The sequence below is a fragment of the Labrus mixtus genome, chromosome 21, assembly GCF_963584025.1.
Source record: "Labrus mixtus chromosome 21, fLabMix1.1, whole genome shotgun sequence".
Taxonomy (NCBI): Eukaryota; Metazoa; Chordata; class Actinopteri; order Labriformes; family Labridae; genus Labrus; species Labrus mixtus.
Window position 1 is genome coordinate 9,020,508 of NC_083632.1, and position 14,218 is coordinate 9,034,725.

The 14,218-nt window shown below is 42.0% G+C and overlaps 1 protein-coding gene across 5 annotated transcripts in view; it reads left to right on the top strand.

Annotated features, from left to right (window-relative positions):
• LOC132956010 (disks large homolog 5-like) overlaps positions 1-14,218 on the top strand; it is a 33,229-nt gene that overhangs the window by 14,527 nt on the left and 4,484 nt on the right. For 4 of the 5 annotated variants that reach the window (XM_061029155.1, XM_061029156.1, XM_061029158.1 and 1 more), the window contains exons 10-32: positions 67-192; positions 440-572; positions 661-785; positions 1,429-1,604; positions 1,756-1,859; positions 2,497-2,589; positions 2,749-3,738; positions 3,846-3,969; positions 4,556-4,703; positions 5,139-5,260; positions 6,156-6,239; positions 6,337-6,496; positions 6,783-6,860; positions 7,554-7,716; positions 7,802-7,935; positions 9,098-9,256; positions 9,447-9,630; positions 9,941-10,089; positions 10,274-10,444; positions 10,540-10,736; positions 11,889-12,032; positions 12,223-12,350; positions 13,187-13,296. In XM_061029155.1, coding sequence (XP_060885138.1) covers positions 67-192; positions 440-572; positions 661-785; positions 1,429-1,604; positions 1,756-1,859; positions 2,497-2,589; positions 2,749-3,738; positions 3,846-3,969; positions 4,556-4,703; positions 5,139-5,260; positions 6,156-6,239; positions 6,337-6,496; positions 6,783-6,860; positions 7,554-7,716; positions 7,802-7,935; positions 9,098-9,256; positions 9,447-9,630; positions 9,941-10,089; positions 10,274-10,444; positions 10,540-10,736; positions 11,889-12,032; positions 12,223-12,350; positions 13,187-13,296 — 4,002 coding nt within the window. The remainder of the gene's footprint in view (positions 1-66; positions 193-439; positions 573-660; positions 786-1,428; positions 1,605-1,755; positions 1,860-2,496; positions 2,590-2,748; positions 3,739-3,845; positions 3,970-4,555; positions 4,704-5,138; positions 5,261-6,155; positions 6,240-6,336; positions 6,497-6,782; positions 6,861-7,553; positions 7,717-7,801; positions 7,936-9,097; positions 9,257-9,446; positions 9,631-9,940; positions 10,090-10,273; positions 10,445-10,539; positions 10,737-11,888; positions 12,033-12,222; positions 12,351-13,186; positions 13,297-14,218) is intronic. The other variant, XM_061029157.1, reaches the window with a different exon arrangement.

Below are 14,218 nucleotides of genomic sequence, written 5' to 3' on the forward strand. Positions count from 1 at the left end.
ACTGCATGTAACTGCAGAAATACTGGGGCGAGAACAGTTCGTTTACATCTTGTGTGCATCTGACAGCACGTTATGTGACAACCTGAGGCGAGAGAGGGACAGAGCTGTGAGCGATCTGGCAGACGCTCTGAGGAATCTGGATGACATGAGGAAGCAGAAGAACGACGCTGTGCGGGAACTCAAAGAACTAAAGTGAGTCATACCTCCAAACTTTTTCTCTCTTGCTAGACATATGACATTTTTTCAGATTCTAAACTTGGGAGTTTTGTCTTGTTGAGTTGTTTCTATATTTGAACCAGGAATGTTGATGTCATGCCAGAGCTTTGGTGCCACCTAGTGGAGGATTGTAGTCACTGACTGAGCAAAGATTCAGATCACTTCTAAAAGTGTCTGTACTTTTTTTAGAGCCACACTTTTCTTTTGTCTTTATTTCCTGAAGAGAGAAGATGGAGGACCAGTTAGAAAAGGAGGCCAGGTTTCGTCAGCTGATGTCCCACAGCTCTCATGATTCAGCCATCGACACAGACTCAATGGAGTGGGAGACAGAAGTTGTGGAAATTGAAACGCACAGAGTAAGAACCACTTTGATTCTTATTTAAAATAAATGTTTGAAAGAAAGTTAAAGTTCAGATTTGAATGGAACAAAATGTGTGATTTCAGGACATGGACTTGAAAGCACTTGGGTTTGATATCGCTGAAGGGGTAAATGATCCTTATTTACCAGGAGATTGTGGCATATTTGTCAGTAAGGTGGATAAAGGAAGTATTGCTGAGGGAAGATTAAGGTATGTTTATCACTGTTTTTCCACCTTCATCAATTAAGGACATTTTATAAGGACAGAATATATATCAGTGTTGAAAAAACATCACATTTCAATATTGTCTGAATTTAAAATAATGTTTGAGCTGTTCTCTTAAAGCCTCTGCGACTAACTTTTTAGTTTGTGTTGATTTTGTTGCCGCCTCTGGACAAAGAAAGGTTGTCGTATCTTTCTGCAGATCCTGTTGTGTTCAAGCATAGACCAAAAAAAACATTAAAAAAAACATTTTTACATTAAAATGTTTTTTCTTTAGGTTGCTGTCTGACAACTTACCCCTTGGCAGCACTTTCAGACACAAATTATAACTATACAAAAATAAGATATCTTCGTCCTAAAGCTCTTGCATCAGTATTTATTTCATTTGGTTTCAAAACCTGCTCAAATCTTCTCTCAGGGGCCTTAAGGAAATGTTGAGTCTAACTAAACAGCATTGTATAAAGTTAGTATAAAGTCTGCCGATCTCCATGTGGGAGTATTGGATTAAAAGAATTAAGATGCCATTTATGTCTTCACACTATTCAATCCCTAACGCCTCAGACACACATCTGTTGGTACCCAAAGGTGTCAAGATGAAATATCCAGTCCTTCACCTGTCTTCCCTCTGCAGGGTTAACGATTGGTTGTTGAAAATAAATGATGTGGACCTGACCAATAAGGACAGGAAGCAGGTGATCAAAGCGGTGCTGAGCGGCGAGGGAGTGATCAACATGGTGGTCCGCAGGAGGAAGTCACTGGGAGGACGAGTCATCACTCCCATCCAGATAAACCTGAGCGGACACAAAGGTCAACTTAATGGTTGATACACTGATGTTAACAGGCAGAATTTTCACATAGTTAAAGATGTAATGTTACTACAAACATTATGAATGCACTGTTTCTATTCTTGTAAATAACTTGGATTATATGTTTTATGATTTCTGATCTTTCCTCTCAGACTGTGGCATCGGGCTGGAAGGCGGAGTGTTTGTTGCCTCTTTGGCTCCAGGAAGTCCAGCTGCCAGAGACTGTGCTCTGACTGTGGGGGACAGACTGTTAGCTGTGAGTACGATGCAAATAAAGTTATTTTAAGTTACAGCACACCTTCATCTGAGAGCTTTTTCTTTTTTCACTTGATTTTATTAGCAGTCCTGTTTGTACATTTTGTATTAATTTCTCCCCTTAGATTTGTCTTGTTTGCTTACTGAATTGCTTCATGTGCTAGAAATGTGCTGGATAAATAAAGATTCTCTTTATAGTGATTCTTTTTAAATAAACATAATATGTTTCCCTTTTAAGGAGAAAGTGATAGGACAAAGATGTTTGCCTCTACTGCCCTCTACTGACCACAGGCCTAATGTGTTAAATCAAGTAAAACAGGAGTCTAGTTTAAAAAAAAAACCCTGATATTTTAATACTTCAAAAATTATTTTATGGAAGTTACACAACTTCAGTAGTTAGTGTACTTTTTTTAACTTCATCCGTCTCCTGTGTACATTGATTTCAGTGTTCATATGCTGCACTATCCGGTCATACTGCAATGCATGCTGCCTTCTTTGAGAATGTTAATCTAAAACCATAATGTTTTGGCCAGCTTTATAAAATAAATAATGTAGTTTATTTTTTCTTATTATTATTCTGTTGGAGAAAAGTTCTGTGTGGGTGACTTTTGCACACCTTGTGTTTTTGTCCACTACAGATCAATGGAATTGCCCTCGATAACAAGTCGCTCTCTGAATGTGAGTCTCTGCTGAGGAACTGCCAGGATTCTCTGAGCGTCTCCCTCATGAAGGTAAAGTACCTAGACCCACACATACATAATCCACTCATCTAGAACCAGGAGCAATACAATAGACTCGGAAAGGCATATAGTGATGAAGCTTCTCTCCTTTTGTGCTTTCAATTCCTGACGAAAAATAAAATTATTGTTTTTACTCTCCTTCCTCTGCAGTTCCTGCCACAGAGCTGCTCTGGCCAGAGTTTGGTCGAAAGTTTGAGGGACTCTGAAAAGATCTCTCGTCTACAACCCTGTGAGATCCACTCCAGGAACTGCAGGAACTCCAAGCACAACTGCCCCAAGCACAGCTGCCCCAAGCACAACTGCTCGACACAAACGGAGACCTGCAGCTGTGACTTGGGCGGCAGGGGGGAAGAGGCGTGTAAAGACATGGGAAACCCCCTGGAAAGCAGCGGCAGCAGCGCTCACTGCCACAACAAACCTTTTTCCAACAGCTCTCTACACTCCCGCTCTCTCTCCTCACACAGCCCCTCCGAGCCCCACCCAGACTTCTGCTACATGCGGCAGGAGCTCCACCATCGCCCCTTTACCTTCACCCCGGTGTTCTCCAACTGCAGCTCTCCTCAGGCCCCCGTGGAGCACGTGCATAGCCCCCCGGTGAAGCCAAGCGGAGGCACGTGGCCTAAAGTCTTAGCAGGAGCGTCGAATCCAGAGTGCGCACAGCTCTCCATCTACAAAAAAGTCAAACAGAGGAAATCCATCTTTGATGTGACCGCCTTCAGGAGACCCGAGGTGCCCCCAAAACTAGACTACATGTCTCTGTCTCAGATGCCAAAACACTCGCCGCAGAGTTCAGTATCGGAATCTGGCCAGACTCCTCCCACCCCGCCGACCAGGAGCGACTCTTTCAGGTTCAAACACCGGCAGCAGAACAGCTCAGCGTCTGATTCCACCATCACCACCGGCACTCCTCCGGCCTCACCGGCTCAAGCTAAGAGCCCACAGGTGGAAGGAGAGCCCGGGAACCAGTTTTATTTCACCCACGCTCCTCCAGGAGAGACTAAGAGTGGCGCTAAGAAACCCGCCGAGGTGGAGGGGGGTCAACACAGAGCAGGGGAGCCGCCGAAGAGGAGGTACCGGCCGAAATCTGCTCCAGCACTGCGGCGAAATGTGACTCCGTTACACATCCCTGTTCCAATGCAGGTAACTGAGACCCTGTTCTTATTAGATCTGACTCTCTTCTAGATGTTTGTGTTTTTGTCAGTGTTCTAAGTGTTTTTTTGTTTTTTTGTTTTTTTTTTACCTGTCAGGTTCAGAGTTTCTCAAACGATGAGCACTCCCCAGAGCCAATGGACTTGTTACGCTTCTCTCCTTTGAGAACTAATCGGTACAGCATGAACTTTGCACCTCCCAGCTACAACAGCATCGCAGGACGTAAGTCATCAGAAAAACTGTAACTTCTTTCTGATTGTTGTCTGTCATTATTGGAATGCGATAATAGTGTATTATGTAAATGTTGTCATGTTGTAGTATTATGAGGACGTTTTGGTCTCATTTAACCATTCAAAGAAATCTTCCTCTCACTCTGCTTCAAAAAGGATGTGATGTCACATCTCTGCAGGAAATAGATTTATATATTTATAGCTTAACTAATAAATATCAATCAGTGGTGAACGTAGACTGTTTAATGTGTCTGAGCCGTGCTTTGGCAGCTTTGTTTTGTAATAAACGTAGTTTCAAATGCACGAAAGAAAACTTTTCATTTTCTCAAGAAGGTAAAGGAGTCTTTCCTCATGGTTGACTTGACTTGTCTGCTCAGTCAAAGTTGGTCCAAATGTTATCCTCAGGAGTCGGCTGGAGATCGTAACGAGGACACGCGTGCTTGAATTTGTTGTTTGTTCTTCAGTTGGAATGAAGGCAAAACTGAGCCAGAGAAAAAATTCCTGTGCTTGAATTTCTTTTCACTATAGTTGTGTTTAGTCTGACGTGATCAATAATTAAACTCTGTGTGTTTCTTCAGACCCAGCACAGCGAGGTCTAGCCCCGTGTCCGGCTGTGACGGCTGTGATGAGGAACCCGGTCTACACCGCCTGGAGCCACGAGATCCAGAACAACAACAACTGCCCTCCAGCTCCCGGCTCAGGGGTCCACCAGCAAGCGCACGCAAGGTGTGAACATCTGACTTTTCTTTTCTTTTTTTTAACTCTTCATTTGTTCAAACTAAAAGGTCATTTTCACTGCAGAGATTTTCCTTTTTTAATAATGTTGCTGCAAAATGAAAAACTTCATTTTTTGGGTTATTGGCAGCCTCATGCTCATGATACCCGATCTTGCTTTTAGCTTTTTTTTTGTGGTATATAAATATACAATGCTCCCTTTTCCACTAATTGTTACTAAATAAGTCCTCAGTTGCACCACTAGTGCTGAGTTTATCTATTTAACATCCATTTAATGAACTCTGTGATGGAGCATTAACTCTTCAAAGCAATGTTTATGACGCCCTGGATCTCATGAACAGATGGCATGTATCAAATTATATCTTGCTCTGGGTTGAATAATTGACTGACCGGGGGACTCACTGAGGCCTTTTTTTCCACTTTTAGCCCCCAGCATCAAGGTCGCCACAGTCTGGACCTAAGCCACAAGCGCACTGGAGACTCAGCTGAGACGAGCTGCAGCCAACCACCACACAGCACCAACTCGCTGCCCTCTAGTGCCAGACTGGGTACGTATGGAGTCCCAGTTTAAGTCTCATCTAAACTTATCTAGTAAGCTATTTGAATAAGAGGATGTTGACTCCTGTGTGACTCCTCTAAAAGCTTCAGTTAATTCAGTTACTCCAAATTACAACTTATTCTCTAACTTGTCTTGCACGTACTTTTAGTACTGCTGCATGTGGAAGAATTCTGCAATGTCTTTTGTGGCTTCAGGCGAAGCAGGGAGAAGTCTGATTCTTGCCACAAGTGACTGGAGTCATTGTCAAAAGTGCTGAAGTGTTCAAGTTTAAAAAAGAGGGGGGCGGGTATGGTTGTTAAAAAACCTACCAGACATATTCTCTGTCTGAGGTCAGCAGCTCTGCATTGTGGGAAACATACGCACTGGGTTTTGACAAGGAAGAATAATTCATGGAGCAAATGAGAGAATGTTTCTGGCTCTGCTGCATAAAAATAAACTATTTACCAAACATGTGACGGCACAATACTAAATCAGTGGAGACTGTTGTTGATGAAGCTGATAGAGATCGCACAGTCGATTTGATTATGAAACTTTATATCCAAGCACAACTCTATCATTGTGTGTAATACCACACAGATTTGATGAATGTTTTGACTTTCATCGATCAAAATAATCTCTGAGGAGATTCATCAAACTGTGTCTGAATCAGCTTAGAAGACAGAGACTCATTGGTCAAAGAATGGATTTGCAGAAACTTCATGCCCATTAGTTTTTAAAGTCTGGACAGACTGATTCTTTGTTGCATTTACAAAGCCTGGTCGTTCGTCCTTTTAAAAAGAGTGGTCCTTTATCTAATTAGTGTAAGTATCTGTCTACCTTTTATATTCAGTATTTTAATTTTAAGCGCAGTTTCATAGATATCCTCTGTTTTTTTTTGTTTTTAGGATCTTCCAGTACGTTACAGTTTCGTGCAGAGCGCATTAAGATCCCTCCAGCTCGTTATCCTCGCTCCACTGGATCTGACAGAGGTACAGCTCCGTTTGACAGCCACACTGTCACATAACAAGCGTTACAGCAGCGAAACACAAAGTCTATAGTCATACCTTTCCCCTCTTGGCCCTTCAGGGTCCCTCTCGCATTCAGAGTGTAGTAGCCCGACGCCTCCAATGTCCCCCATCAACCTGGAGACATCATCTTTCACCAGCAGCCAATCGCAGAGCTCCATCTCCACCCAGCCCAGGATATCAGTCAGCCCCGCTCCAGTTGGCGACAGGCGGAAGGATGGGTAGGCCTTGCTCCGCGTCCGGGTCATTACGCCGTCATCATTCAGCAGAACACGACATGTTTTCCACCATTCGTCTGTACTTCTGTCTGCTTCATTGTGATTAAGTGTCTGCAAAGCAGTAAACAAAGCTGTGCGGCTCCATCTCATATCATTAGAGCACAGAGTCCCCATCTATCACATCATTCCCATCACTTTCTTTCTGCTGCTGTGCATTTTAACTGGAATCTTTCTCTCATACATCTGGTGATCATTTTCTCTCTTCCTTTCTCTCATTTCTTCTTCTCAGATGTGTCTCTTATAACTCTTCCTCTGTCAGACTTCCACTGGCAGTAAAGCCACAGTTCCTCTCTTTAAGATGCCTGAGGTTTGTCCTGTGCTGCTTGAAGCATGTGCAGTCAGTCGGTTAGAGCATGTATCTTAAGATCCACCTTGTCCACAGAGCAGAAAGAGATGCTTCTAGCCCTGTGTAGCATCTGTGCAGTGTAGGTACTGTTAAGCAGATTGAGTGTACTTTATTGACTTTGTTTTTACACAGGAATACAAACATTCTTAAGCACCTAAAGAAAACATAAGAGGGTGTGTGTGGGGGATAGGAATCTGTAAATGACACCCAAAAGATACAAACAACACAATGCAAATATATAAAATCAACAATCACTAATATCAGTGATCACATATAAAAAATTATGGATGCATGTCCCTTTAAGCCACCATCCTTTCTCTGCTTGTTATTTATTTAGAATGATGTTTAATTTTGAATGCTTGCATGACTGACTGAATGCAAATCCCAAATGCACTTTGCACATCTAACACACATCTCACATCTATTTTTGAGATCTTTTCACATCACAAAGACACGCCAGGCTTTTCTATTTAAAAGAAATCTTCCCAGAGAATCACCGCACAGAGAGTACCACCGGGCAGAAACATCCCGACACAACTGAAGTTGGATGTCGTCAAGAGTTGCATGTTGAAACCTTCCAGCATTCTTTAGGTTTTCTACACAGTTGTACAAATGTTCCTCTCTTTTTTTCTTCCCCCCCCCCCCCCCCCGAAGGCCGTATTTGGAGGAGCCACGCAATGTGACCGTCCAGAAAGGAGCAGAACCTCTGGGGATCTCCATTGTGAGCGGTGAGAACGGGGGAGTGTTTGTGTCCAAAGTGACGGCGGGCAGCATCGCTCACCAAGCTCGTTTAGAGTACGGAGACCAGCTCCTCGAGGTAGAGCTGCTAACACACTTCATCTTAATATCTGTCTCGTGTTTCATGGTTTTGTTTTGTTTTTTAATGACTCACCCGTTTCCAGTTTAACGGAATCAACCTACGCAATGCCAACGAGCAGCAGGCCCGGCTGGTGATTGGGCAGCAGTGTGATACAGTCACTATTCTGGCTCAGTACAATCCTCACATGTTCCAGCTGGGAAACCACTCACGATCAGGGTAAGAAAAAATAAAAATAAAAAAAGGAAGGAACAACAGAATCATGATGAATAACACAGCATTTTAGACTATCAAACAAACCATTCTGTTCTTTCAAGCCTGTCCACACAGCACCAGTGTTTTTGTAAACAGTGAGGAAAGTTATGGATTGATTCTTTATACACAGCTAGTACATAAAAACCTTACACAGCAAGCAAACAAAGAGCCATTCAAACAGATGTGGCACAATGTTTTGGATTGGTAACGGGTATAGAATAACAAACACCAAATCTAGAATACATTGCAATATGGAAGCCCTAAGCAGATATGCATCCATTTTATTTATCCCGATTTCCTGTGATGAAGAGTCATTTTTGGTTGTTGATTCCAAATTATTTACATCATACCCTCAGAGTTGCAAAAGCACAAAACAAACATAGAAATAGGCTTATATTATGTAATTAGTGTGGGCAAAGGCAGCATGCCATGTCGATGTCTGGTCTGTCATAGTTGCTGTGCACAAAACATACTTTTACTTGAACACTTCAGCTCTCACCACACTAGTGCGCCCCCTTACCCCATCACCAGTATAGGACATATCACTTCACAATAGTGACCAGCCCGTTGTTTTATTTTCTAGAATTTAGACAATGATCTCGTTAACACGATACACTTTATTGTCCTCTTGGGGGGGAATGTGTCTTTTTACCCCCTACAGTTCTACAGTAGAATCCATCAATGAATCAAGTCTTTGCTCAAAATAGCTGGATCAATTCTAATGTGAAAACCATTTTTGTTATCCTGAGATAATTAGAAAAAAACAAGATAAAGATCTCAAGAAAACTGCTGAACTTAACACTTTATCACTGGAATATGAAGTAAACAAAAAGTGTGGAGGCATGTCCAATTAGGGATTTTATCATTTGTGTCCCAATTTCAAGAACTCTTTTTGTCTTTTTTTCTCCACATGACTCACAACCATGAAAACATCGTATGGAGGACAAGCCGAACATAAAATATCTAATATAACGATAATGGCCAGATTTGAAAGAATGTTTCCTAAACAAAGGAACGTAGCTAAAACAAGAAAAAAGACATTATTTCCCCACACTCTCTCTCAATAGCTTAAATCTTTTAGTCATTTAGGATTCAAAGATTCTGACTTTGTTTTTACTGTCAACAGTTCTCGTATGGAGTCCATCAGCAACCATCCGATTTTCCATGGCAGTGGAGCCACGACCCCGGACAATCACGCGGATACACTGAGCGAGCAGGACGAGGGAACCATGACGCCGCCGTCGAAACAGACGACTCCCGCCACCAGCCCTCACAGCTCCTTCAGGTGCAAATGTCTCTCATCGTTGATTATTTTGTTTGAGTGTAGAGTAGCATTTGTCCAGTTTGATGTCTTGGGAAGGCGACATATTGGTATGGTATTGGTAAATCTTCTGAGGGGCATTTGGTGCAGTTTAGTTGGAGGAATCCGTATATCTTCAAAGTTAACTGTAAGGTTATTTTTTTTTTTTCTCCAGACTTCCAGGTTCAGGTTCACATCGCGCTGCAGAGCATCGCCTGGTGAGGCTGAAGAGGATCCAGGCGGAGCTGGGAGTTCAGATCTGTGGAGGAAACCTGCACGGCATCTTTGTGGAGAGTCTGGATGAGGACAGCCCCGCTAAGGATCCTGACGGCCTCATACCTGGAGACATGATACTGGAGGTACCTGCACCTGTTACTTAATATATAAATATAATTGTATGTGCGCAAAAAACACGACTTAAGTAGTTGGTGCTGACAAATTACATGAGCCAGGATTTTACATCACACCTCTCAAATTATGAAACCTCACAGTCTTTTGTTGATATTGCTCAAAGCTCCATTTAAGTCCAGGTCTCTTCATGTGTATATAACTGGCATTTATTCCTACGTTGTTCAGCTCTCTTTACTGAAAACGATGAGTCATTCTTTGTTTGCAGCTGAGCTCAGTGTCATTTGTGTAACTGATGTTTTTATGTCTTCTTACAAACAGTACAATGGTGTCAGCATGAAGAACAAATCTAAAGAAGAGGCTTACCTGGAACTGTTGAAACCTGCAGAAACAATCACCTTCAAGGTCCAGAACTGCGTCAACAGCCTCCCTGCCATCAAAGACACACACGGAGATGGATTTTACATAAGGTACTTTACTAGATCTCACAATCCAAGCTGAGGACCTCTGCAAGTGCAGATTCTGTTGCTGTATTAAACACTCTATTATTAAAGCCTTTAGAGCTTCTGTGAAGTTGTCCCTGGATCGGTTATGAATTTGTTCAGAGGTCAGAGCATTCTTCAGGAGCATTCTTGTTCATCTTTTTCCCCTCAGAGCACTTTATGAGCGTGTGGCGGAGGTAGAGCAGGAGCTGGGCTTTAACAAAGACGACATTCTGTATGTAGAAGATACGCTACCAAACGGCAACTTTGGCTTCTGGATGGCCTGGCAACTGGACGAGAATGCACAGAAACTGGGGAAAGGGCAGATTCCAAGTAAATATATGTGAGTCCAGCTGTTCGTTAACTTTACTTTTATGACATGTAGATCATGCATATCCGTTTTTTTTTTGTGTTAATGTGCTCACGTATCTCCTCCAGGATGGATCAGGAGTTCTACAGGCGACACAGCTCTGCCGATATAAAAGACGATAACGGTACCGGTAAGACTCTGTCGGCAGCTGCACGCAGGTCTTTCTTCCGACGAAGGTTGAAGCACAAACGAAACGGCTCTAAAGACGGGAAGGACCTGATGGCTCTGGATGCCATCAGCACGGATTCCTTACCCATCACAGAGGGTGAGACGTCATCTACTGATGCAGGATTTTCTCAACCAGTCAACTTTTATTTATGCGTCACAGGTTCATGGATGGCATGTTGAGCCAATTTCAGCAATGAAGTAGAGATTTAAAAATGTAGATAAAATGACACCAGTCTTGAAGTGCTTATCTGAAGCTGCACAAATAAATCAGTCGGCCAAGGATAAATTAACAACCAAAAACTTAAAAGAACTTAAAAGAACTTTAAAAATTGAAGGTTAACCTATAAATGCAAGCTGCTCTACTTCCATCACAGTAAAGTAATCATATTTGGGGTGCGCCGATAGCCTAGCAGTTATGACTCGCACCCCATGTATGGAGGCGGTGGTGCTCGTCGTAGTCTCCGTGGGTTTGAGTCCGACCTCGTGCCGTCCCCTACTTTCTAATCCAAACACTTCCTGTCTCTCTTCAGCTGTCCTATCTAATAAAGGCTAAACCCGCCAAAAAATAGAACCTTAAAATGGCCAACAGAGTACCCAGTGTACAGCTGACCTAGATTCTCAGGTGTCGCCCAGTTGCAGAAAAAAACAATGAAAAGTAAATCAATCGCCTGTGGCACACTGAAAATGACTTTACTGTCATTTCATTGTGAGCAAGCTAAGCGTTTGTCCTGTAGCTTCCTCAGGTTTGTTATTTATTTATTGATTGACTATTGATTCTAAAAGTTTACTATTTAATATTATTCTGGATTGTTTGTAGTTAAAAAAAAAAAAAAAGACAACAACAAATGTAATATATAAATCTACATGTTTGTCCCTGGGGTAAAAATGTGAAGCTAAAAAAACATCCAGGGCTAAAATCATATTCTTTATTCTATCACTACAGTAATTACATAAACTCTCTCGTACCTCTGTGTCCCAGTGTAAACTCATCAAACTCTATTTCAGAAATACAGCTCCTGGATGCAAATGTACTGCATAAAGGTTTACCTTCATATAAATGGTAGTCTGGCAGCTCCCAGGTATAACGTGCTGTGTGAAAGTAGAGCTGTGCTATAAAAAGCCCGCTGGCTCCACAGAACTTTTCCCAGGACACATAAACTCATAACTGTGGTTATTAAAGAGCAGCAGTATCTCTATGCGGTCTTGTAGATTTGAGAATGAGTCTGTATCTTTTCTATTTTCTGCTCAGACGGAGTGAGCCTGATGTACCAGCGGGTTCAGAGGGTGGAGTGCTCGTCCCCCAGACCAGTGCTGGTTCTGGGTCCGTTAGTGGAGGCTAGTAAGGACATGCTGGTGAAGGAGGCTCCTGACAAGTTCTGCCGCTGTCTGCCTGGTGAGCTCACACACACACACACCAACGTTAAGCTTTTGTATTGTACGTGTCCTTCAGGTTTGAATTACTGATGTCGTTTCGAATAGAGGGGTTGCAGCATGTTAGAGCATGAAACACTCAATCATGACATTTAAGGGACAGTTGGAGGAAACATAAAAATGAATGAAACTATTTTCTTTATAACTTCCAGAGATCATGAAGGCATCTCAGCAGGCTATAGAGCGCGGAGTGAAGGACTGTGTGTTCATCGACTACAAACGCAGGAGCGGCCATTTTGATGTGACGACGGTTGCATCAATCAAAGAGATCACAGAGAAGGTAAAAATCCTCTTACTGTTGATGACACTTCTTTCTCCATATATCAGGTCCAAGTCTGTGCTGGTACTTCAAAAAGAAGCAAAATTCATCTGGATTCAAGGACAGGATCAGATAGACTCGACGCATTGCCTTTTCTGTAAAAATCACACTTAATGGAGAATAGCTTTGCTTTTGCTTTACATGCAACTACTGAATCATCTGTTCTTAAAGAATTTCAAATTCCTAGATAATCTGGCGATAGGCTGGGGATGAACTTTTCAAATCGTATTTATTGTTGAGGTCAAATCAAATGATTCTAAGTATTAAGTGTAAGTAACTAATAGTATAGTTCTTTGTTTATCCCATCCCAGAAGGCTCACCTTTTAATCAATCAAAAAACATCAGGTTTCTTCTAATAGTTCTAAAGACTTCTGGATCTTTGGGAGATGTATCAGCAGCACTCAAAAATATAGTTTGTCTTCAGAAAAACAGTAAAAAGACACCTCTTATTTCAAAAACTGCACTCTGAAAAATAGTTGTCTAAAGAGTTCTTTAACAGCATGTCAGTATAGTTATGCAATGCCTCTGATTTATTATTGCAAATGATATGATATGTCATGGTTGATCTGCCCATAGGATAAAAAAGAAAACCATTTGGGGGACTAATGAACTTGTTTTTGATCGTTAGATCTCAAACTTCTGTGTGATCTGCTTGAAGGTTTTACAGGCCTGAGCTCACTTGATTGTTCAATGTTTTATGTTTCCAGAATCGTTGTGAGAAAGTAATCAGTGGTTGAGCTTGCCTTTTTGCAACATTCTGCTTTGATCCATCGTCCATGTCTCATTTTCTCTCGTAGGACAGTCACTGTTTACTTGACATTGCCCCTCATGCCATCGAACGTCTCCACAGCGTTCACATCTACCCAATCGTCATCTTCATTCGCTACAAAAACGCCAAGCAGATAAAGTGAGTAATCCCATGCCTCCTTTTTAAAAGAGTTATTTTTGTTTGTTTTGCCTGAAAAGCTGTAGTGAATGTTGAGTGTGCATCTTCTGTTATAACTCCAGTTCAGGCTCAGATGCTTCATCATCAGCTGATGAGAAAATCAGTCATCCAATGTTTCTAGTTCTGGAGGATATTTATGAGAATATAGGGTTTAAAAATGTCATCATACAGAAGTTATGGAGCAAAGTTATCTGTAAATATCAAATGTAATACTTCAGAGCAGACCATTACTTCTAGAAAAACAGTGATATTAGAAAATAGTTTTTTTTCTGGGGGGCCTTTTATTAGATGAGACAGGAAACGTTGGAAGGAGAGAGTAGGGGATGACGTGCAGCAAGTGGCCAAGGTCAGCTTCAACCGACAGCAGCTGCGACGAGGACGACAGCCTCTGTACATGGAGCGCACGACACAACCGCCAGGCTATCAGCGCTCCCGAAAATGTGGTTTTAAGCACAAATAAAATCAAATACGTCTGAATCCCTTCAGGTGTGTCACATATGCACCCAACAGCTAATAGCTCATGGTCTCAAAATCATAAAAATATACCCAACACAATCCAGAAGTGTGGCTCTGTAGGGACTCATAAAGGTCTGTTTACTGGAGAAAAATCTACATCAACAAATACAATGAAACCTTCATGTCATACAAACAAGGTCACAACAGGTCATGGTCTCTATGGTGACTATTCAAAAGGCTGTTTATGAGAATATGAAGTGTACAAAATTAGATTTTAGAGAAGTCATTTTTATTTGTAAAAATAATATTTAATGCACACACGCCCTCAGCGTTCTCTTTCTTGTTGGCCATCTTTTATTCTGACAAACACACAATGAAACAGAGCCACTCTGTCAGTCACTGGCCGCTCCAGCTCCTCCACAGATCA